General features: G+C 39.0%; 1 protein-coding gene across 1 annotated transcript in view; it reads left to right on the top strand.

Moving 5' to 3' along the window:
* The first annotated feature begins 759 nt into the window (after positions 1 to 759).
* The window catches only part of LIPC (lipase C, hepatic type), a 45,944-nt gene continuing 20,438 nt past the window's right edge, over positions 760 to 26,265 (top strand). Inside the window, exon 1 of the mRNA XM_084267886.1 lies at positions 760 to 856. Within this exon, the coding sequence (XP_084124012.1) occupies positions 775 to 856 (82 nt within the window). The 5' untranslated portion in view covers positions 760 to 774. The remainder of the gene's footprint in view (positions 857 to 26,265) is intronic.

The following is a 26,265-nucleotide window of genomic DNA, read 5'->3' on the forward strand; positions in this document are numbered from 1 at the left end:
ATCCAAGGATACTTTTTGCCCTGTCACACTGCACAGTGTGTACCTATTCATCATGGCATTTAAGCACACTGCTGTAATGAACATTCTGGTTTGATTTTCAGTATAAAACATACCATACTACTTGTAACTTTTTATCTGAAATGACTCCTACATTTACTACATACACTTCCTTCTGATTGTTTCACCAGCCTTGGAGAAAGAGGTTGGTTAGTTGTACTTCATTACTGAATTTCTTAAGTGATTAAAATAGTTCATTTAATTTGAAAGGAAATACTTTGCAATAGCTAAATCTGTACCAATTTTGTCACTGAAATAAGAGAAGTCTTTAGAACATAGAGAGAACTCTGATGTTTCCTTTACTGGGATTTGTCTATGTTAATGAAATATTTAGATTAACCTTCAGCTCTTACAGTTATTTTGCAATGTGTTCAGACTGAGCTGTTGACTAAATTCAAGCTGCCTACCCATGGCCTTTAGCTGTATTAGAGAAACAAACACCCCAAGTCTGCTGTGTTCAGAGCTCAGCACCACTGACCATAGAAAGAACCAGTTACAAATTATTTCTGCCATTCAAATAAAAAGGAAGAGGCTGGAAACTGGCAACTTCCATTTTCATTTCCATAAAAGGAAAGGCCAGAGCAATGGACAGGAGACTTCAAAGTTAATGATTAATGGGCAAAGAATTTCCTGCAAAACACTGATAATTGTTCCCTTTTCCATCTCTTGGCAGAATTTAGTGGTGCATTCCCCAACTCTCATTCAGGGAAAGAAGAAATGAAAAGTTTGCAACTTCTCGTATTTTTGTTGCTTTCTTGTATGATCATCACAGCAAATACATATGGAGGAAAGAAAAAAGGTAATATCCTACGAGAAATAAATAACGAGCATGATTTTTTTTTTAAGTGCTTATGCTATAAAAGTTAAGTTGTATTGGCTGGTCATCAGAATGTTGGGGTTTGGGGTTTGTTCTTTAGTGTTACATTCCCTTAAAGTATGTTTACCTGTGTTTATTGGAAAATGTAGTTATTTGTAATTATAACAAGTATTTCTCTGTGGAAATCTACACATTCTGAGTCCATAGGTTTATGGTAACCTGGCCTTTAACAAAACTGCTGAAGCTAATTTAGAAACGTATTTGTTTGAAAATACACAGGGAACTGACATCAGTTACCAGCCTGGCCTGGAAGCAGTCTATAAAATAGACAGGGTCTCCTCCTATGAATAAAAATTGCTAGTTATCTGGCAGTGTTTAAGCTTTCATTTTCAGAGCTGCCTCAAGTAGGCTGCCTTTCACCTCAAGTGTGATGAGTATCTTTGAGTGAAAGATACATCTGCAGCATGTTTTATAGGGAAGCACTGTGGAGGATCTTTATCAGTTACAGGGTCGTGCAACCATTTTCATTTGTGCCTCTGCACATGATGTCAGTGTCTGTGTGACTTGGATGTGACAGTGCATCACACCACTGCATTTCTTTAAACCTCTCCAGTGTGACTGATAAAGACAATTCCAGGTTTGCCTCCATCATTGAGAGATGCACATCAAGCATTAGTATTCCTTCTTATCTACCTGCATTTCTAATGCTCTAAGTCTAGGGGGGATAAATGTAGCTTTTTAAACTCCCAGGAGCATGCCCCCTTTCAGGAGTGGTGTTTTGCAATTACGTTTATTTGCTTTAACAGTTTTAGAAAACATTTGCTATAAAACTGCTTTATATGTAATAGGCACAGTGACTTCAATCTACAGGAGGCAGGGTCACCTTTCTGTGATTCTGCACATTAAATTTCCCCTTGGGTTTAATTTTGAACAATAGAAACCCCTTGAATTAAACCACAATGGGAACTGTAAATATCAGTTAAGGCCATAGCTTGGCCCAGCTTACCAGGCAGCAAGGCCTGCACATCCTTACCAACTGCTGAACCTTAACAAGCTGTTCAGAAACCTTGATCAAATTCTGTATGTTTGAGAGAACCAAAAACCAGAGCACTGATTTTAGCTTGAGGCTTCTCACATCATCTTTGCCCAGATCTATTCAAAATCCACCATGTGCTTAAAGTTTAGTTCACCTTAGATGCAAACACAAGGCAGAGGGCGGAAGTCACTGCACTCCCCTTCTTTCACAGTCAAAGGTCTTGCCTGATGCCAGCTCACACTCTCCTACCCCCACTATCTGTGGCACCATTTATAGCAAGGTCAGTCACTTCACTCTCTCCATCCCCCTTTCCCCTCGTGACCTAGTACTCCTATGTCAACAGACCTCACTTGTTTGCTCATTGCTTCTGCAGCTTGAAACCCTGCTTGTGGGCCACAAAAGACAAGTCACATGTCATATAAAAACTAGCAGATACACCTAGCTCATAGTATGTTGAAATGAGAGCCTGACTTAAGCAGCAGAGCAGGTACATCTCTAAAAATATAAATACATCTACTTTGTTTTCTTCTAGAGGCTATACACAGCCTAACAAGAACTGCTACAGAGAGTAGTTACAAGGTTAAAGGCCCTAATATTCTATTATGTCAAACTAAGACCCTCATCTTCTGCCAGTTTTAATTTGGTACAGCTCTAATTCCAACTATCCATTTATACAAATGTATATTTCTGCATCTTTTACTCCCTTGTTCTCCTTTTCCAATCTAACCTCAGCCATACCAGCTTTGTGCAGAAGGTAATGTGATTCCCTGTTCTTGACACTTTGACTTACTTCTGTTACCATTTGACTCATCAGTATTGCTCAGGTGGTTCTGTCCTTCCCCAGGCCAGCTCTGGTGTGCTGGCCACAGCTAGCAGCCTCAAGGAGTCTTTCCTCATTTCACTTCTCAGTGCAGCAAGTCCATTTGCCACAATGGTGTATGCAAATGGCAGTAAAGCATTACTCCACTAAGGAAGGGCAGCGAAGCTTATAGCCCTACATGAGAGGCCTTTAACACTGTCAAGTGGAGATGGCTTTTAGTGAGCACAGTATATATTTTACCTGAATATCCTTCTGCCTCAGAGCTTGCTTGTTCTTGCTTCAGCAGGCACTGCAGTAACAAACAATACAAGGAGCTGCAAAGTCTTCTCAAAGCAGAGAGTCTGGCATGTAATTTTAGCACAAGCAATTGCCTGTAAGGGAACCATCCTCCAAAAGAGCAATCACTGTGTAAAAGTCCCTCTCATTTATTTGTACTCGGCAAATAAACTACTCTCTGCTTCAATTTTCTCAGTATCATTCTATCCACCTACACAACAGAAATTACATTACAAAAGAAGAATGTATAGGAATTAGATTGCAGTAGCTAAATGGCTGTAGATAGGTGTATGTAAATCCTTTTGCTTGTTATGTACATTAATGCATTTTATAGGTTCTTATTTTATTCACTAACTACATACAATGAGATGGGCTGCACTACCAAGCAAACACAACATAACATTTAAAACTCACACAGAGGGTATTCTTAAAAAGCCACAGAGTGTTTCTGAAATGCCATGTTTCTCTTGTATATTTATATAGCACAAAATAAGTTTGGCAATTTAAAAAAAAAAACAAACCACAAAAACCCAAACCAAAAATAAGCACCTAAAAAATAACACCACTGAACTCGAGCCAAGATGATTCTTTCTAAAAGCATGTAAAAAATATTGCAACATAAGCTCTTATTTATTTTGATTTCTCTTCTGAAAAAAACCCAACCCACTAGGTGGGAATTTATTCCATTATTCTACTTCACTGTGTAGAGCAGAATTATTCAGTAGTTGACATGAAAATGCACGTTGTTGAGCTAGCACTTCTTACCTGACAGTCTCACAGATGGCAGTTGAACTGGATCTTTTTTTTGCCCAAAAGAGAAGACAACATCTTAGTTGTCATCCAATTCTGCTATATTGTAACTATGACAATGTTAATACGTTAAGATTATAGCACAGACCATAAGAATGGATTACAGAGAAATTTAAATAGCTGTTGTTGTCTTTATTCCCCACTTGTATTACGGAAACATAAAAGACATGTTTGGCTTGTATCTAGGCTTTGGAGGATTTGAGAATTCCTCAGTAAAAAGCAGTGTGCATGGAGTACACCATATCAGAGCTTTTCTACCAGAAGCTGAAAAACTTCTAGAAACACATGAAACGTCTAAGACTCAAAAGCCAGTTAAACTAGAGATGAGAACTAAGGTCTGCTAAGATGATGATCACCTTTGACATTGAAAGTGAATATAACTTTTACAATCTAATGTTTCTTTAGAGTCAACAATAAATACTAAAACCATAGAGAAGACCTCATTTTTAATTCCTTGAAGCATATTCAGTATAATAATAGTAACCTGTGCTTCAACTTTCCATTAATTCCATGCAATTTGTGTTTATACTAAACTGACAAAAGAACACAGAATAAAGTCAACAATCTCACAGGATACTTGTCATCCAGTCTTCTCTCAAACTAGAAGTAAAATTATAATTTTTCATCACAGACAGAGCACTAAAATAGCAAGCTCAGTTCCTGCCATGAGACAGAGTGGCATGGTAATCTGTTCCTCCAGTTAAAACTCCTTGGCTAAAATGTCCAACTACAAACTCGACTGGAACACGCTCAGGCTTCCACTCTCCTCAGGTAGACAAATGAAGCATCTCATCAGTTGTGCACTACTTACAAACCATGGCTTGATGGGTGACTGAATTTAAAATTAACACTTCCATGAGCAGCAGAAGTAACGTTGGTTTCCAGTCCCTTTGACTCTACAATCCTACACTCCTCATGTCCTAAACTCTAGCTGTGCTTCCAGGACATTACTGTCCCAAGGCTCTCCATTCCTTCTCCATTAGGAAAAGTCCTACAAATCTGTTTGTTGCCATTTCCTGAGTGGCTGTTTCAGAAACACTGGATGTGGATGCAGCATTTGCAATACTCTTGGGAGTATTAGAATTCTACCAGAATTTCTATTGTCTAAACCAGCTATTCTTCCTGTCAGTAGCTGGAAAAAATCTACAAATATAATTGCAGGTGTAAATTTTCACCACAGAGTCGAAAATAAAACTATAGCCTAAGTGAAGACCCTTTGCTTTTTCCCATGAAAAGAAACAATAATGGGAACTGGATTGACAAAGGAACTATCCATGCATGAAACAAGTTTCAGTATTTCTACTAATGCAAGTGACTGAACATCTTAATGAGGAGGCTAAATTCACCAGAGGATTGTAGTTCACTCCACCTCAGCATTACATTCTTCTGACTACCCCTGTACCAGAGTGGATAGTGGTTGAACTGATATTTGAGAAAGTTGAACATACAGAAACACTCTTGATACTGTGGCAGTGGGATCTTACTGCTTAACTAATTTCCTTTCTTTTTCTCTCAAAATAGAGGTTATAGTTGTTTTTAAATATATATAATTTTAATGGAAAGTATCAATAAAAACATTGGTTATTAAAGAGAACGTTTTTCTTTTCTGGTTACTTGGTGTTGATGCTAGGTTTACATTGTACATTTCATTCTGGAAAACAGTTATGACTAATCCATGTGGAGCTTCATGGTTTGTAATAGGATTGCATCAAGAGCAGTGCAATATCGGTGATGTAGCTCATAACACCATATGGTCCCCTAGGGTGGCCTTAGCACAGTGACCTTTTTCCCTATATGTCAGCTAGAGCTCCAAGACTCTTTGTTGAAGCTAAGTCGGACTCCTTATACAGTAGAATAGCTTGGCAGCAGGTGGATGGGCCAGCAGCCACTTCCAAGCAGCATGATTAAGATTTCCTGGCAACATAAGCAATAACTGGCAAAAGAGACAGAAGGGGCCATCTATCTGCACATGCCAAGGCTGGGTGATAAAGTTCACTGCTTTGGCAATAGGCCAAATCTGAATTACAATTCTTGAAAAAAAATACTCTAATGTCTATGTTCAAAGTAAAAAAAACCCTCTCTATCCTTTGCACACTTTGTGGCCCTTCTAGAGAAATGTACTGGTTCTGAAATGACATCTTTCTCAATTGTTTCTTTTCATTTTTAAAAAATAGTTACAATTGGTAATATTCCCAGGAAGCATTAACTGCACATCACTGCACAGCCTTTCACAAACCCATTGCCATCAGCCAACGAAAGCTTTTGCTGGTGCTGAAATGCTTCTTATGCAACATGGCTGCAGGAACAGGAGTCGTTGCCTAAAAATACTCATTCTCCTGCCCTCTCTGATTTGCTTGCCCAGCCCAGTAAAATCCCTTTAAATCTTTTACCAACAATACTGTTTATATTTGGGCTCCTATTTGGCCTCTGGACTTTGCAGTGCAACAAATAGCTACAGGTAAATAACAGAAAGGAAGGGACAAGGAAGAAATCTAGAGATAGGAGTGGAGGGTGTTTAAATACATACTGCTCTCCAGCCTAAGGCAGCATGTCCTATGTGAAAGATCAATTTTTATTAAAGAAGGTCCCAAAACTTCTTGCTATTTGATCCAAATGCCTTTTCCTAATTTTGCATATGGCTTTACTGAGTAAGTGAACCTGATGGAGACTGCTGCCAGAGGGAGGTACTGTAGCGTGGGGGAGATGACAGAGCAGCTCCAAGGACACACACACACACGTTTCATCTTGCTTTGCCTCTGGAGTTGACAAACCCCTATAAAATTCTGCCACACTGGCAGGCTTTCTCATATCTTAATGCTAACATTTTAAATATCTAGAAACACTGCTGAGATTATTTTTTTTCATTTAAAAATCCTTTGTATATTAAATCATGTGTGTGTCTGTACATTTCAGTCTGAAAATCATCTGTGGTATCTGGCTGTAGGATTTTATCCAGTCTTTCCCCTTTCAGCAGTAACAGGTCATGTGAGATGTTGAAGGACATCAGTTAAGGTTTAACCCCATGTTTGCCAACCTGCATTTCCAGAAGCCACTCAAATTACGGACTCTGTCATATCAGAGCATGAGGGGAGTGTGTGTTCCTTAGAGGGATAAAAAAGATATACTGAAAAAAAAAAAAATATTCTCATTTATTTACCAGGCAATTCATTACCTAATTAATGCACTAAGCAGTTAACAGTCATGACTTCAGCCTAAAACCTGTCGAGAACTGACCTTTGATGAGAATTCTATGAGTTGTTATATAAATAGGGATAATTACATTTCAGGGGCTCTTTCAGATGAGAAAACATGTTAATAAATTATATAAATTATTTAAGAGGGTAGTATTTTGATTAGTTGTGTCTCCAGCTGATTATTTTCCACATTTTGGTAGAATTATTAGCTTTCATATTTATATCACTTGTACATTTAACTTGAGATGACACTGCCAGTGCCTTCAAGGTTTCCTTTTTATGGGCTGGCGATAGGAAGGGAAGGGACATGGGAGACACTCTGATCTTATTTTGAAAGGGAAATTGTTTGGGCAATTTTTATTCACTCCAAACAAAATATTTTGCATGGCTTACAGCCTTCCAAGGAATTTTTTAAAAAATTTTAATCACTTGCAGAGAATGATGGATACTATTTTAAATTGTTATAATTATTTTCTGAGAGATATGAGAGGTACTGCATTTCTGAAAGCAATTACTGCTACTGAAGGAGAATATTGCTTCCAGTGCCTAAGCTGTAAGGAAGAAATAACAATATCAAGGGTTTTAGGACATGTGGAAAAGGTTTACTCTCCAATTTATTGTGCCAGAGAAGATTTGTAAACTATGCATCTTTCTTACCAAATTAGATTATGTAAGAATCCCAAAAGCCTTCTATAGGTATTTGAATCAAGCCCTGAGTTGTTACTTAAATTCTTTCTTAATGTCTAATCCTAGACTCTAGTCCCTATTACTGCTGCAATATTTCTCTCCTGCAAGTCCCTAGAGTCAGCAGTTTTCAGACCTTTCAAACTCCTGTACAATATTATAACTAATCTTGACTAAAATAGTTTGTCTGTGCCTACAAATAGATTGCCACCTACAGAACAATGCCTGGCTAAACTACAAGGAAACTCGACAGCCTTAATCACATTTCAAGTTTATGCAAGTGAGTAAGCTGGATGCAGCACGACCTAGAGCAGAGCTTCACTATGGAGAGCAAGACTTTCAAAGCCCGTATCTGTGCAGGTTTCCCCAAATCTGCAGTTCCACCTAAGGACCAGCTGCAACCAGGAAGAAAACAAAGTCTTCTCTGACACTTGAAAGTAACCTCAAAGCAGCTTTTGTATATTTTTCAAGAAGTAGTACAGAGTTTAACTGACAGGATGCATTCCTCCCCCCAGAGTTCAGAGGAAATGGAGGGAACTGTGACTAGATTACAGTTAATTCTCTGGCCTCCTCTTCCATTAGTGCAGAAATGAGCAGGGCAGGTTGTAAAATTAGCATCTAGACCTAAAAGAAAGAAGGGAATTGAGAATATTAATATTAAATGCTAAGCATTAGTGACTGGACCTCTGTGGTGCTAGAAGCTACATGGAAAGCCAGCTGGCACATCATCTAAAATCCTCCTGTGCCCTCTACCCATCACGCTGACCTTCTGCTTGCCCAGGAATACAAATTAAAGCTTGTTCTTGTCATTTGGAACAGGTGTTTTCTAAGGGAGGTGCTAAATCATTGCTTTCTTAGTAGATGGCATCAAAGAGTGATGAAAGCTGAGATACTTTTGTGAGGCATTTGTATCAAAAAATCTTTGTCTATAGCTTCCTCTAAAAAGATTCCTAACCAGAATACATCCGTGCTCCTCCGTGTTTCACTGACCACTCAATTCTGCCATCCTTACTCACAGTGGGTGGTATTTCCTTATGCCCAAGCTTGCTTGCATACCATGGTAGTCTGCAATATAAATGTGAGTGCACTGCTTGCACCAAAAGCACAGCATTTCAACTGGTTCCAGTTGACCTGGACATAGTGCTGTCGAGGGCACACCGAGGGCAGTATAGAGGAAAGAAGCACTGAAAGCCTTCTTCTGGCCAATTAATCATCAAGTAACATCAAGAAACATCAAGTATACATAGTATGGATACTATAAACATGATATTTCAGTTATTATACATGAACTGGCAACCATTAGCCACTATTCCACACCAGTAGAATACATTGTCCCACAGAGACCACAGGGAGCTTTCCACATTTTTCCTAGGGTGCAGATACCTTTAGGATTCACCCATTCCTAAAACTTCACATGCCCTTCCTCTCCACCAGAACTCTACCTCCAACCCAACTGCAATCCCTGCACTCTTCCCTGGTGAGAGTTCTTCACGATCCTTCTGCATGTGATTTAATAGCCTTGGTCTCTTCTCACATGCTATGTGACCATAATGGGATCTTTTACTTCAATCTGGTTAACTTTTACAAAACCCCAGCCCAGGAATGTCTCTCAGCACCCCCTGGCTTGGTAGGGTCAATGTTTCTAAGGAATGCAACAGAGATTCCTAACTGAAGTAGATGGGCAAAACTTACAGTCTCTGAGCCAGCTCCCAAAATAGACAGTTGTGCTGCTTACTATTTTAATCTCCCTAAGTCACAGCTCAGATTAAGTGGCAATGGGAAGGACTGCTGACTACACTGTATTCTTCAGGAGGGCAGGACACACAGAAATTTGCTGAGTGTACAGACCTTGACATCTAGAATTTCAGGCAGCAGAAACACAAAACTACTGCAGAGGTTCTTACACAATAAAAATAAAAAGCAGGATTATGATGTATGGATCCACTCCAGAGTTATCTTTGCATCTTTCTCCCAAACCCATCTCTGGAATTTTAGTAAATTCACTTTGGATTTGTTTTGTGGTTTTGTTCAGGTTTTGGAGGTTTTTTTCTCTTATGATTCTGTGCCATTTTTATCTTTCTAGTTTATGAAGACTGTGTATATCTGTAAAAAAATCTTCACATTTAAAAACATGAAGTGCTAATCAATGAATTCCATTGAGGATACCTGCACGGCCTTAAGATTTCCCTGGCTGTTCATTCAAACGAAACATTACTCCCCTGAAAACCATAAACACAAGATGTATTTAAGTTACTAGTTAGTTTCCATCTGTGAAGTATCAATGTTAGTTCTTAAGATGGCAAAAAAAGCCCCCAAAAACCTCAACTTCTGGCTTTCTGTACTTTGAATATGATAGTTCTGATATGCAGAAGGGAATGGAATTCTCACTGCATCCGTTCAGGGACTAGGCACTCTGAGCTCAAGACTTCTCACAACATATGCATGAGATCAGCTTTTAGCACTCTGCAACCCCAGAACACCATTGTGATCTCCTCTTTAGACATTCTGGACCAAGTCCAGAGTAATCTGAACTAATAAGTCTTGGGTCTTTAACAAGTGATTGCAGACTTCTTGTACAGTTACTCTGTAATCTACTTTAAGTAACAAGTCAGCCACTGCCTACCTCTATTTCTGTTTTTCAAAGCAAACACAGCCACACAACTTAATTGTTGTACTAAAGAACTCTCTCCATCCCTAAAATTTCTGAATAGATGATTGTGTGTTTCAGATATCCCTTTATTTCAATAAAATATTCTTTGATTTTAGCTTAAGAAAAATTAATCAGGACTGAAATTATTTAAAGTAAATTTCTAGTAAAGCTGCTAGTATGTTCCCCCTTGGATTTTCTGTGAGCTGATACTGCCTGGAAATTTCTACCTTGATTGCATATTACAAGCTCTTAGATGGTGTGGGTAGTTGGAAAACACAGTAAATCAACATTTCCCCCCCTGCTGTGCAGCAAGATAGTCCCTCAGTCCATAACTGTGATCCTGAGAAAACTTAATTGACCAGAATATGGAAATCAAATGTGAATATGCTTTGCTCTTTGATTTTTAGAGTGCCCTTGAACAGTATAACAAAAAATGAGACTAAGGACATGAGTTATGCCAATTTATGAATCTAAAAGACATCAAATATTTATATTAATACAGGACAAGGGGTGACTTTAGATCCTCGTCCAGCTCTGAGGAAAATCAAGGCCTCAAATATCTGATTTGTGTGTTTTGTACTTGACCAGTGTTAAGTGATGACAGATTTTGTAAAACCAGAGAGAAAGGCTGCAGCTCACTGCACACTCAGAGACATTAACAACTTAAATAGCCCTTGCCTCAGGCCACTGTTGCAGATATTTCATAAGCCTTTCATTGTGCCAGTACAGCTGCTGGTGACAAAACAGCTTGGAAACCCATCCAGTTGAAAGACAATCCTATTTTTTCCTGGGGATCCTACTTTTTCGCTGGATCAGCCCCCTGATCTTGTTCACCAAGCAACTAAGTGACCGGCTGTGCTGGAACAATGGTGGGGACTACAGGTCAGAAACAAGCAACAAGATGGGAAGAAGTCTGCTCAGCTGTTCAGGCAGCACTGAAGGGTAGTTAAAGATTAAAGACCCTAACCATTGAGTCCTTCTATTTTTTTTATTTTATTTTTTCTATAAATTGAGGAAAAAAATGCAGTCTACCTTACCAGGCTTCCCATCATCTACTTTAGGAACAGCATTTGGAAAAAAATAAACTATTGTAGAGTTTACAAAGGAGTAAACACTAGTTACAGCATTACTGGAGCTGACAGAACAGTGGAAAACATTTCTCATGCTCAGCCCAGGCATAGTCATTTGTTGATTTTTCTTAAAATTCCTCTTACATCATAAAGACTACAGTGACCAGATTTTGATGTCATTTATGTCATTAAAAATTTGGGTTAATCTCAACAGTTTCTGGGAAGAATTCTCAACTAATTCTTGTGGAGGAGAATGTAAGCTTTACTTTTCTATGTGTGACTACAATGATTCTTTTATCACTCAGCCCTATTAGAATTTTAAGGACCCTTCTTCCCTCTACTTTAATTGATTTTCAAAGATTGTTTTAGCAAAAGAAAGAGAAGTCAGAAATTTATCATTCCAATAGCAGCTCACAAAAGATTGCAATTCTTTCTTTCTGATTAGTGTTAATAATATTTACACTGGAGAAGTCTCCTTGCAAATACAATTGTTTCCTGCACCATCAGCAACCTATTAGCCAGGTAAAATAAAAAAAAACTCTTGCACTCAGGGCTTTTTTGGGTACTTGCTCAAATTAAAGCTTTAGTTTGCCTCAGACCCTTTGTACATATTTGAGTGAACTAACCATGAAAAAAGGTACCAAAATTAGAGAAAAAAGGTTTAATTATGAATAATCCAAGTCCTATTCTAATTGTCATCCTATTATTATTTCTGGTTTTTATAAAGGTATTTATCCTACAAGAGAAATCCCTCCAACAATGGAATTCTGCTGTAGTATTTGTGAGAGCCCTCTTTGCCTTTTCCCCCTTGATTCCCCAACACCACCCACTTCTCTTTCATTCTGACAAAAGGACCCACTTAGTTGTGTGTTATCACTAAACACAGAAACAAGAAGGCATGAGTGTTCCTAATCAGACACATGCACAGAAACAAAATATCTATCCTTCAAGGACAGGGTAATTTCTGTCAGGCCTTTTAAAGCCAAGACAGTTCACTGAAGTTATTATTAGCTCTAATTAGCACTCCCACAAGCTGTTGAATTCTTTACCTGCAGCCAAAGGGCACTCAATATGGTGCAGAATTTGCTAACATCTCTGAAAGAATCAGAGAAATAGCTCCTTTTTAGAAACATGGGTCTAGTGCATGTGAATAGGCTTTTGGTAAAAGTATGTCTGATCCACTACTGGATGATCTATAGAAGCAGAAATGTGATGAAAGTTGCAAAACAAGAGAGTTCTGCAAATATCTAAACAGAATCGTAATGAGAAAAGGAAGATGCCTGGCTTTATAGTGGTGCTACATTTTAAACTTTCTAGCAGGTTACAGACACATAATTCGTACCCCATCTCAGTTACAGCACTGCTCTTTTAAGAGAATATTTTATGTAGGAATTTAAAGAGATGTCTGAATGAAAACTAATTTTTTTTCACCTTGTGAGCAGCCTCCCCTTGGGAATGAGAGAGACCTGAGCTGAGTCACAGAGCTCCAAGTAAAATACTGATTCTAATTGTGAAATTGGCTAGGATCTGATGAAAGCCCAGTAAGGCGTCACTTTTGTATGTTAGGCACATTTCTAACAAAGTGCTGTAACAAGGCAGCCTGGCAATAGCTCTCATTAGTAAAAAGCACTGCTACAGAGCAGTAGAAAGCTTCATTTGAAAGGGGAGAAAGAAAATGTGTTAAAATAAGCTATTTTGGGTGTACAAAATAATCCACAGTATGACCTTTAGTCTAGAGACAAAGTTTCTACAAAAAGTAAGCAAACTTGTAAGGAGTCAAAAAGCAACATATTGTTAAAGTAAAGCTAGCAAAATATTTATTGTAGAACCTGGCACCTAACAGATTCAAGGACCAGCTCAGTGCAGCTAGACCAGTGGCACCTCTCCATCAGCTGGACCCTTAACCCACCAGATAAAAGCTAATAATGACCAGCATCCAGATGGGGGGTTGCCTGTGCCACCCAGCTATGCCCCAGTTGTCACCAAGAGACTGCCGCTTCCCCGCGAGCTCCGCTTGGCTGCGCACTCGGGCAGTACTGTTATTCCCACTGGGAATAACCACCCCAGGATATACATCACTCCTATGTAATGCAACACATCACACTTGGTGGCTGCAATGGTCAGCCAGCCCCTTTTGACTTCACGTTCAAAGTTTTAAAGAACAAGTCTCCAACTCTGAAGTACTGGTAATATTTAATGGGCACAATTCTTGTGTGCTCAGATCCCTCTGCTTTAAATTACACACCAAACCCCCAAGCTTCTAGGTACCATTACACAGGATTCAGTGCCAGCACTGGAATCCATATTTTCAGTCTCCTGGTCCCAGTCTTGAACCAATTTGCTTTGCTACAGTGCAGACAGCAATATATTTCCTGTAAAAGTAATATACAAATAGCATTAGAATCCTGGCCTCCGGTCCCTCAGTAAGAACACCATTAGGAAACAAATCAAGGTCATGGCTTTTTTTATTTGCAGTACCCACTGTTTGAAAAGGAAGTGCCACAAACTGAGATGTGATACCAGCTGCCAGTGAAGTCTCTCATTTTCTGTAATTTGCAGCAATGTGCTTTTGTAGTGTATTCATTATTGAGTCACTTGATTTTCTGACATCAGGGCACAGCTACAAGGTGTATTTCTGGGAATGCAAAAATCCCATGATCTGTTTACTTTAGCATCATGCCAACAGCTAAAGGGTGAAATAATTGCCTGAAGTGCATTGAGTTGTGTCATTCTGCTAAACTAATTAGGATAATGGGAATTCTGGAACTAATTCCCTGGACATCTAACTAAAATCAAGCCTTTTAAACACTATGACAGACATTAATGTCAACTGTATCAGGAACCCTTTCCTTCACAGATGCAGTAAGACAAACCTATCTACAAGAACAAGCTTCAGTGACTCATAGTAAGAAAGAAAAAAAAATTCTAACAGATAGTGATGATTCTAACACAATTGGTTCACTGGCAAGTCATTTATGAGGTTACAAAGCCATGTAAAAGTTGCCAAGCATTTCCAAATAAATAAGAACTGGACAAATTCAAAGAAAGAGGATGGTGCTTATTTATATATATATGCTTATATATGGTTTTCAGCTTGTGTTTCAACAAAAATATGAGCAAAATTATAGAACTGAAAACAAAAAACTCTGGTTTTGTTAATGCAACACAAGAGATTGTGATTTTGGTATCTGGAGACTAGAAGGCATGCATACTACCCTGTTCACTGAACGATTCACAATGAAAGTAACCAAATGTGTAATGCCTATCTACAAGAAAACAAAGCTCTGATAAATCGAGTATGAACAGTGATGAGCGTTTCACTCATGATTTCACTTATGAAAGGATGACTTTTTTGGGTAACACAATTTTGCAAGACTTTTAAAATTAAATAGAAAGGCATAGCAACTAGCTACTGTCACACAGCATGTAACATTTCATGTTTAAACTGGATTCTGTATAATAAAACCACTTTTATTTTATATATTGGTAGAGAATAAGGCTTATCTTGTTAAGTATGAGGAGTTAATATATACTAGGTCTTGAAGTCAGAATTGTAGAAATAGAAATGGTACAATTAAAACTCATAGTAATTTTATTTCCAGATGTACTGTCATTCAAAAGCGACTTTGAAAGGTCTCATTACTAAGATGAATGGTTAACAGCCAGGCTGAGCAAGGCTTTCATTTTTTTTAACTTATGCTCTGTAAAATCTATTGAGTTTTATTTCTTCTTTAAACATTGTTTACATTCTCAAAAAAAATTTGCACTCTGCTGGTTGAATGTTGAAACAAGTGGCAGGAAATCAGACACAACATTTTACAAGTTTCACTGTGAGGTTCTGCTGAGAAATGATCGTTAGCAGAAAGGCTTTTTTTCCAGCAACGACGTGTACATTTTCTCTCTCCTTTTTTCTTTCCCTTGGTGGTATGTCTAGAAAAATGTTTATATAAAATCACCTCCTCCTCGAATTCCAATTTTTGTTTAAGAAAATTTTGTATTACCTTAGACACACAGCTGTCTCAAACCAGAATCATTTTACACTGAAGTCCTCTGTGCCAGCTACTCCTCACTCCCACAACGGCCCCTCTACCAGGCACGGCCCCCACTGCAGCCATGTACCCAGGCAAACTATTCCTATGACTCACCCCCACTCAAGCATCCGCTTTTCTTTCTAGGGAGGGTACACTTGATGCTTCTGATTGAGGGGAAAAAAACCCAAAACCAGACAAAAACCCAACTGCACATTAATGTCAGGTAAATGAGACCATTTGATTCCTGCTGGCAGTACGGCTGCGTTCTACAGCATATGCTTTCTCATATCGCTCCTTTTCATTGAGGGGCTGTAGAAAATACCTGGTACCATAGAAAGAAGGAGAAAAAGTCTCCACAGTCAGGATTTAGGCTCATATAAAATAACTTTGAAATGTGGATGTATGTTTAAAAATCTATCTTTGATTTATTTTATAATGAGCTCAATTCTTCCTAAATCTATTTATAAAATCCTTCTACCTTATGCAAACTGAGTATCTTGCTAACATATTATTTTTAGAAAATTCCTTGGGCTGACAATTTTGTGGTCTCTACTCAACCAGTCTGTTGATAAATTCAAATTAAAAAGATGATAATTAAATACAGAGAAGTATTTCATTCCGTCACAATCACCAGCTGCCTGAAACATCAGAAGCTGTTACAAAGAAACCGATTTGTTTCCATAGCAAAAAGAAGATACCTAGAAGCTTGTCTGCATTAATTAATCTGTTGCAAGAAGGTCCAACCACCTGGACAAATTTTAGGCATCCTCTATGAGGTTTGGTGTTTGAAGAGGTGTTTATTTTGGCTCTACCATGGGCTCAGATTCCAGTTCTCTTGTTTCTTTGGCAGAGGTGCCATTATCTCCAGCACATGGCTGAGATGATCGGTCTCAGCCAGCAGTTGCTACGATGCACATCAAATTGTCCAGGTGTACTACGTTTTACTCACAATTTTTAGAATTTACACTTACATCAAATGACAAACAGCAAAGCACAAATAGTGTCCTCCAAACAAACTCCTTATTTTGCTGAGCAATAGTTTTGTCAGAGATCCCATAAGGAACTTGAAGCTTATCCATGTCTCTAGACTTCAAAGCTCCATGTTTCTTTCTCCACAAGATGCTCTGCTGCCTTCTTCAGCAAATACATTCTGTCTGCACCGTTACTGAAAGTTAACTGTGTATTCAAGCTGGCAAACAGGTCAGCTATTGCATCCACTCTCAATGCTGCTTCTATCTGACAGGTCTACAAGTCAGTAACACCTTCCTTAAATACTCACTTCCAGTATCCCATCCATAACCACTATGGCATTTTGTTCAAGCGAGTTACGTTCAGTGAACGTGCCCTGGGCACGTCTAGTCCAAAACTAAGAGCAGGAACAGGATTTAGACTCATAAAATATGTTACACATATCTCAAGGCTGCATTGACTTTTAATTCATGCCTCCAGAGTTACCTTTCAAAGTGGCACAGGGCAAAGCACAACACAAGTCCAGTTAGAAGCCTCACAGGCATAGGGAGAAGGGAGGCAGCCCAGGTGAATGCTGATACTGGGTCTTCTCACCTACACCACATACAGCACATATGTAACTGTGCTCGGCTGTCTGGGCATGTTCCCTGCACGCTGGCCAAACTCTCTACTTGCTGACACATTCACACCTCGCCGAGCCAAGGACAAGATTAGGAAAAGTGACTCAACTGTAATCTGTTGCCTGGGAGGGTTAGGGCTCTCCAGTGCCAACACTCAGCTCTCTACCCTAGGCTGAAACGCTACAGTAAACCTGTTTGTATGTTTTACTGCCAAACTGCATTCACCAGAATGTAACAACTATTTGCCTGATGGAATAATGAACCGAATTAGCAGAAACTCTTTTGGGCTGTGGCTGCTGCTCACCGAGTGCGCCTGTCCTGCACCAAGCCCTAAGCTGCCTCTTGCCTTTGGGATGACTTCGTGCTATACGACATGGCTCCTGTCCACAGCAATCTACAGTCCCATCAGAACTGACTGTAGCAAGATTTGACTTTTTTTATGCTTTATTAATAATGCATTAGAGGGAGAATGGGGAATCTCTGAAGATTTTTTCACTGTTCCCATTTCATGTCCATTCCAGACCCAACAGTTCCCAAACTGGACAGGGAACTCTTCTTCCTTACAGCAGATAGAGACATCCTTTTAAAGGATTATGAACCAACCACTTGGCCTACCATGTTTCTGCTATCTTGAAGTGCAGGTGGAAACACAAATAGGTTGTCAGACCTCAGCTGAGAACTTCTGACCTCATATGAGGCTAGTTTCTTTTATCTTCGTGCCCAAGACAAAACAGATAGCTGAATGTGGACTAGAATTCCATTTTCTACTGGCATGTTTACAGTCCAATTCTCTGCTTCTCTTATAGTAAGAAGGAGTATTTTAATTCTCTGTAAAATTTGGAGGGAAATATTTAATTTTTTTTCTTCTCAAAAAATATTTCAATCATGTATTTCAGATAAATAAAATGCACCAGTAAAAGTTGAGCTGGGAGAACTATATTAGGGACATAGGAATTATTCTGCATACCTGAAGGAAACTGGTACGCATCAGTTCCACCAGGGAATTCAAATTACTTAGAATATAAACACTATAATTACACAGCAGCATAATTACAATTAGTTACCTGAAAAGTTAGGAAAGAACTTGTGCAAAACAAAGGAAACCTTTCCTTCAGTTAATGGAAGGTTTTGCTAATGGATCTGTCAGGTCCAGGTAGAAGACAATGTATTCTCTTACAAAATAACATTCCCTTTATACAAAGCCATGGTGGAAAATTACAGGAGTTATTAAACTCACTGTACAGGAATAATATGGTTCTAATTCAAAATGAACTGAGTAGAGTGTGACTATTGCTGTGTGCAATGCCAGTTGTTTGGTTTCAGTGGTCTCCCATAAATCTGAACACAATCCATGATGCTGCTGCAAAATGAAATAAAAAGAAAGTGGACAAATATCTTCACTTTCATTTCTTACAACTGACCCAGCAGCCATGGAAAACCTGTGCTGGATCTCCAGCTGGTACATGCAAGTGATATCCACCAGCACTCACCCCATTTGCATGTCAACCCTCTCTTATCTTATAAACAAAAAAAGCTCTTCAAACCCCTCAAACCAAACAAAAACCACCACTAGAAATAAACCACACCACAAAAAAAAAATTGACAAACAGCCAAGCTGGAAATGTCAATTTAATCATTACATGCAATCCCAACAATGCACCATCTGCAACATCAGGTGCAATGTAAGGAATGGATCCATAGAAAAACACCTGCAAAGCACAGAACACTGGTCGTTACCCATCGCTGTCAGTCACAGCAACCAAGATATTCTCCACAGTCAGTTCATATTGTCTGTGTTGCCCAGATTGTACTAGGAACACTCAAAGTATGCAGGAGAACAATCACAGCATTAAACTAAAACTGGGGGAGTTTCTTGGGTTTTATCTTTCTTCAATTAGCTCAGTGTAAGTTGTTGTGGGCTTTTTCCCTATAATTAAAACTATCTCAAACCATATTCTGTCACTTTCAGCTCTTGATGGAAGCAGTGTTTTTTTTCTTTAAATTAAGGTAAAATCACTAAAATTGCTATGACTTTACAGAATAATTATAGGAATATAACTCCCTGACATTTTTTTGAGCAGAAACAGTCAGCATATTCATACACAGGAAAATAAATGTAACTTCTCACATCCTGTTGAGAAATACTTCTATAACATTCCTAGAAAACTCAGAATTCTCAAACCAGAACAATAGAACCTACTGTACAATGACTTCACTCACTGCACATTTTCTTGTAAAATATAAATTTCTTAAATGTGTCTTGTCAAATAAATTAACAGCTTTTTATTAATCTGAACTTCCTGGTGGTGTCAGCTTTCATTACCAAATACCATCATCAACAGTGTGAGTCACTATTGAGGTGTCTACAGATAATTACATGCTCCTACTGTTTAAGTCAGGCTTAGGCTTACCTTCCTTGTTTACTTTACATACTTATTCAATCAAAATCCATCTTGTTGAATACACACAACACTCAGCTTCTGATGAGCTGTAGCCCTCAGAATACTCTATTACCACAAAGTCGGGGGGGTGGGTTGTTGGTTTGTTTTTAATTTCCAAAACCAGAGACATGGCATCCCTCTTCCTTGTAAACACCATCCCCGAGAACATTCATAAGAATGGGTTTAGTTAAGACTGAGGAGGCAATTTAGCACTCGGCGAAGAGAGAACACTGCAGTACCCTCCAAAAGCTAGATCTCACGTCTGCTGTGAGCACTGGCCAAACTCATCTGCTCATTTAATACAAAATGATTCACTACCCAAGATTTCCCCCTAGAATCCTCCAAATCTATTGCTGAATAATTTCAGTTTACTAAGAACTATGTCTGTGCTGAGTTAAGTTCCAATAGATCCTTCTCCCCCATGACTCTGTACAGAGAAAAACGACTTTAAGTGTCTGGTTATGCAGTACAAAAAATATTGCTAGCGACATTCTCCCCCTTTAAGCAGCATTTTCTTTAGAGAATAGAGAGAAACTGGTTATTACAACTGAGATGCGTGATGTGTACTGGAGAGAGAACAAAAAAAATCCAGCAGCACCAAAGAGAGACAGATGTGCTGAGCTAAGGAATCTGGATGCTCAGACTTTTGCTTCTCTGTTGCTACACCATCAGTTCCCACACTGTGCCAGATATCAGCATGACTCCACTTGATACCTATTCCTCTCCACATGGCCGTATGAAGATCACTAGAACAGTGAATGACAGTTACAGTATATTTCTGCTATCAATATTCTGCCAGTAAAAGGCAGAATACAGACTTCACAGACTTCCTTAGCCAAAAAAATACGTGTCCAAGTGCCCATGCTGATTTCATTGAATTTATGATCCCGTGATAAACCCCAGACAACTGTCACGCTGTTGGAATAGGAAAAAATCTATAGGATAAACTCAGCCTGTGTTTTTCAGTGGAGGCCTCCAAGGAGAAGGTGAAAACTGGATGGTGAATAAGCCTCAGTAGGTGCCCCCTTGTCAGTGCTGTGGGATTCATTCAGGAGCATTCACTGGTCTCCCATCAGCTGTGAGGAAATTTGGGTTGCATTAGTATGCTGGTGATGCTCAGCTTATTTTCTGTTTTTCACCAGATCAGAAATGTCGTTCTTCAGCCAAGATGCAGACATGAATGAGAACAAACTTGGCTGAAGCTGACTCTGCAGTGGACAAAGGCAGTGCTGGCAGCTGGCACTGAAACATTCACATTATTCCAGCCTAAAAAGCAATCTCCACTCTGAGAGAACTTTTTTATCCTGCACAATTATAATGTCCAAGCTAGCAGAGGTGATGGGGGGTTTTTTTGAGTGTCAATACATGGAGACATTTAGGGATACTGGAGAGTCCCCAGGTCCAGACCTTGCTGCTATCTCTGCTACCTTCTTTTGATATAAGACGTGTCACCATGCTGGGTTTGGTTGCTTTGGTATATAATGGAAGATTTGAACTGCATATTTGAGCATGTTTGCTCACTTCATGTAAAGTAGTACAACACAATAGGAGGCTACTACATTTCCTAAAGCAAATATAAAATTCAATGTGTTTCTTTAAAAATGAGGAAACTGATATGAATGTTTACTGGATATTATCATTGCTCTGAAGAGACAGAGCAGAGGGAAAAGGAAATTATGCACTGAATTGGAGACACTGAAAACAAAATGTTCCGGCAGTGTAAGTTATAACATCAGCTTCCGTGACTTAGCCACAGAAACTATGATATATGTAACTTTATTTATGTAAAACTTCAGCTCTGAGGATTCTAAGCTAAAGGCAAATGTAGTGCTAAATCACAAAGTGGATAAATACACCTACTTGGTGTTCCAGGCATGACACTCAGAGGCAAATCATTTTGTTTGTATGTGTAAACTTTTGGCTATGCTACCAGGTTGGTCACCTAGAGGGAAACCAGAAATTCTGTTTAGAGAGACAAAAGAGGGAGTTAGAATCATCACAGAGCTTTCTGCAGTTTAATAAAAGGGAACAATTTGATATTATTTCTGGCTACAGAAATTTGATAAATTGATATTACTGCTTGCTGAAAAATTGACAATAAACTGCATAGGTTATGCCTATTTATAACTAATTTCTGTATCCTTACAGCACAAGGCAAAGTACATTTGAGTGAGTATTACATACAAGCCACTAACCTGACCTTCAGTTTGAAATCCTAAGGAATCAAGAAATATACAGTAGGATAGTCTTCAGGAAGTTATTGAATCACTGCACATGTGTGTTCCAGGCCACGGACAAACATCCTTTTTTTAGTCAAGGGTAACTGCCTGTAGCACTGCCCTGGCTTTCATGGTTTCCTGAAACCTATCATTTTTATCCAACCCATGCAGGAGATCAGTTCACATAAGCCCTATATATAAATCAGGCTAGTTTAAACAGTTAAAGGAGGTGATCTGAGGTAGCCTAGCTGATTTTCCTTGCAGCAAATAGGCAATGCTCCAACATTGTGGAACACTGGCAGCACAACAGTAAGGGTGGTAAACTCTGTCTGGTGGGAGGTGATAAAAGCTGGAGGTGGTAACCTCTCTTCACTGGTACAGATGGATGCAGAGAAGGATGCCTGTCCACTGCTGCAATACAGTCCTTTGTAATGAGTGTTAATGCAGTGGTTTTCTGCAGCACAGAGTTCTACATTCTGAAGCACGTTCATGTGCTTATATACAAAGGAAACTGCACCCAAATAGTTTTGTTTCTATTGTTACAAAAGTTAAAACAAAAACCATAAAAGATCAAACCCATGTTTTTAAACTGCAAAGTGAATTTATATATAGTGTGAAGAAAGAAGCCTACTGGAGGGATTTTTAACTACTGTTTTATACAAGATTGCCTCCTGTTTACAGGGTCTTTAATTCAGCGGTCCCACTTTCTGTGCCCTACAAAATACGACAGATCCTAGATAAAACATGCCAACCAAAGCCAGAAACACAAGCTACAGTGTTATATGCACCACCTATGCACAATATGTCAAAAGCTGCTTTCCCAAACTAGTGTAGTTTAGAGGACAATGCAGGATTGAATTCCTAGGCAGAAATTCACTTCAGCACAGAAAGGTAGTCTCCATATTTGTGCAGTGAGGTTTCCTTCTCTCCAGTTACTGTTCTCCTCACGTTCACAGAAAACCGTACCTACGAGATTCTGATCTGCAGCAGCACCCAGCTGCTCCGTGCGCTGTGGGATGCCCCTGCCCACAGCATACATCACAAGCTCATGGTTCAGCTTCCTCCCTTCCTACTGCACGCCCTAACGCAGCTACTTGGGCAAGGGTGGCAAAAGGATAACCGTTCGGATTTTACTCACACAGCTGTTCTCAGAAATGATTGCATGATAACTCTGATTATGCTTCTTCTGATGCCTTTGTCACGTCTATACTTTGAACAGAAGGGCTGGAAAAAATCTCTCATTCTGACATTGTTCTAGTGCTTTTTGTAGGCTTGCCATGTTCAGCAAGGGCAGCTGTTCACCAAGCAGCAAAACGGCTATCTGCCTGTTCAGCTGAGGCACGGATCGCTCTTCTGGGCTCGTGAATAAGAGACAGAGATTTCTGGATTGGTAACAAACTGTTCTTTTCCTCCACACTGCATTCATGAGACTTTTTGGCTCTGCTGTGTCCCTTCTCAAGCATTAAAAAAGAATGTGCCTCCAGCTGTCCTCTGAGTGTCTCATTAGGTTTTCCCAGGCACTTCTATGAAGTTTCACATTGTTGCCCAAACACAATTGGTCTGTAACTATTTGGAGAATTTTTAACTTCTGAGCCTACATACTTTGTGCTAGTCAAATGAACACAGAGATTATAAAATCAGCTTTCCAGGCACTTTCAAACATACTTTTTCTTATGCTAATAGAAAAATAAGGGAAGATTTGAGTGGGCTGTGTTGATATTTTTCACAGAACAGTCTTCTGCAAATTAAAATGTAAATTTTTCTACAATCACTGCTTTTGGATGAGAAACTTTTTGCTTAAGTCTTTATATGTCTCCCGTCTGTTTTGAATTTCACATTTTGAGGTTTTGGGAGCACTTGCCTGATCAGTTCTGTGATCTCATTTCTTTCTTACTCTTTATGCTGACTTGTCTGATTTCTGTAAGAGTCTCTTCAGCTTGCAAACAGCAACCTAACCCAGTTGAAAGTGAAATGAGTTTTCACAGGTTAGCCGAGTGAACAGAATCAGATGAGTGCAAGATTCCTGGTGGCACTGCTCAGGAATGGGGAAGTGGGATCTCTGAGTTCTCCATTATTGTCTCCACAGACATAGAACTCCTAGGACTGGGCCTGGGCCCTGTCTTGGGAGTGCAGGGGTCACCCTCAGCAGTACTGCATATGGCTCAGTAAAGTCTTCATGAGTCATTTCCCCCCAGAGCAAAGTATGACAGTGGATAGCCTGGCATCAACCGTGGCCTCGCAATACACAACAGGCAGAACACCATCCCTGTCCAGCAACCTCACGCAGAGATCTGCACCAGCTGAGAGGCATCAGTGCCACCAAGGACCAATGACCTTTAGCTCTGAACATCTCCACTCTCAGTGCAGTATGCCTTGTCCCATTATTGTTTGGAACATCCAGGCTTGCATCTTTTAAAAGATTAGCACCCAATGTGTCAGCTGAACATATAAAATTCTCTTAAAACCATGGAAAACTGATTTTCAGGGACACATACCTAACCCACCAGAAGTAAGGCTTAAAGATAAAAGTCAAGCTCATGAAAAATTCTGCTAAATCAACATGGATCTCAGAGGAACAACATCCTGTTCCTCTGATCTTGGATGGTTGGTAGCACTTGCCACAATGGGGCTCCTATCTAATTAGGCCTCTGAGTATGGCTAGAATGTAAATAATAATTCTCAAGCTATTACAATTCAGGGAAATGACTCTCCTGTATTAATGTGTACAGTACATGTATTGCTTATATAAGAGCCCAAAAAGACTTGTTAAATCAACATCTTAAAAGTAGAATGTAGATAGGCTCAATCTAGTAGTTTACACTCAGAACAGCACTCTCAAACACACCCGTTTCTGTTTGGTAGTCAGAAGATACGTCACTGATCAGTGCGCTAAGCACTACAAAAGACCAGATAAAACTCTTGAGGTGAAAAGCCCCAAACTGGTCAGCACCCATGAAGGGTATTAAGTAGTCTGAGCTCCCACTGATTTCAAAAGGAAATCTGCAGGCCTTTTGTTACCCTTGCTGTTGCATGATCAATTTCGAACAACTTCCTTTTCACCATCTGGCAACTGAACTCTTGATTCTTCATTTGTGCTTTCCAGGCTGTCAAATTTAATACATTAATTGTTTAATGATCCCATCCTCACCTTTAAGTTTATGGAGAGTTCTTCCATTCTAGTCTAAGGCAAGTAACACAATCAAAATCCCTATATTTCTACTCCTGCAAGGTAAGCCTTCAGCAAAGTGGACACACTCTTTGGAAAGATTTCATACTTCCAACTTAGAAACCCCGTGAATTTGTAGTAAAATTTAATATTGTGTATGTGTGTTGAATTTTCTCCACTAAAGCAGATCCAGTTTGCATTGCAAAGCAAACTTGGCTTTAGCACACTTTTACTGTGGATTCAGTTGAACGGCTCCTGGTGACAGAACACAAGGCCATTTCATTAACTATCCACCAGCAAATCTAATAACGTGAAGAATTTCATCAGCTCATTCATGGTTCAGTTAATTTATGATAAATTTTTCTCCGAAAAGATATCACAGCAGAGATCAGAGAAATTCCAGAGAACCATTTCTCTTCTCATATTCATACATTTGTGAAGCTGCAAAGAGTCTAGAGAGAATGGGCAAGAGCAGCTGATGAATTAAGACAGTCTGCACTTCAATATGGAGACCAGTTATAAAGTAAAACCCCTGCCCAAGTAGAAAAAGCATAATAGGGAAAAAAAGGTTTTCCTCAAAGTATAGTTCTTATCATCAGGAACATGTTGTTCACTAAAAGACTTTGACTGGGATTCTGAAACTCTGTTTCAGACCAAAACCATCATGGCCAACATAAGCATCCTTGAGTTGTTCTACTCCTGCAGAACACTGTCCATCTGTCCCTGGTTTCTGTTTCTTTTGCTGACAACTCCTATTTAGAGCAAACTAAGACATACTTTTTGGAATGCAAACCTTTCAAATAATACTTGTGGTTGATACATTTATTACTTTTCCCAATTGTTTTCTAATAGGTTTTAGCAAACTAAAGAAATATTAACTAAAACAAATATCATGCATTGTTTTAAGTGTTTTAGAAAACATATACATAAATATCATACCACAATTCACTTTGGAACATAGTGATTTTCTTCATTAACTTCTATGAATTCAAACTTCCAATATAAACGCAAATTCAAAATATAAAAGCAACTTCTGTGTATTTAAAATATAAAGCAACTTCATTCTTCACAGTTTGATTCATGTCATTCTGCCACTGACAAACAACAAACTTCTAAATTAAAAATTATCTAACTGAAAGTGAATACTAAAGCGTCCTGCAATCTGACATACTGTTGTCACTGCCCAAACACGTAGAACTACAGGGACACAAGAGATCAAACCAAAGATATTCTAAAAATCTGGACAGAAACCAATACTGAATAATCTGGAAAAAGATATTAACATTTATCCAGAAAATTAGTGGTTAATTTATGCTCTGAAAAACAAGGGCAAATATTCCATATATACTTTATCCCCTAGTTTAAATCTGGATTTTCTTTTCTCACTCTCAGCTGCCTTCAGTGA

The sequence above is a fragment of the Gallinula chloropus genome (assembly GCF_964237585.1).
Source record: "Gallinula chloropus genome assembly, chromosome: 9".
Taxonomy (NCBI): domain Eukaryota; kingdom Metazoa; phylum Chordata; class Aves; order Gruiformes; family Rallidae; genus Gallinula; species Gallinula chloropus.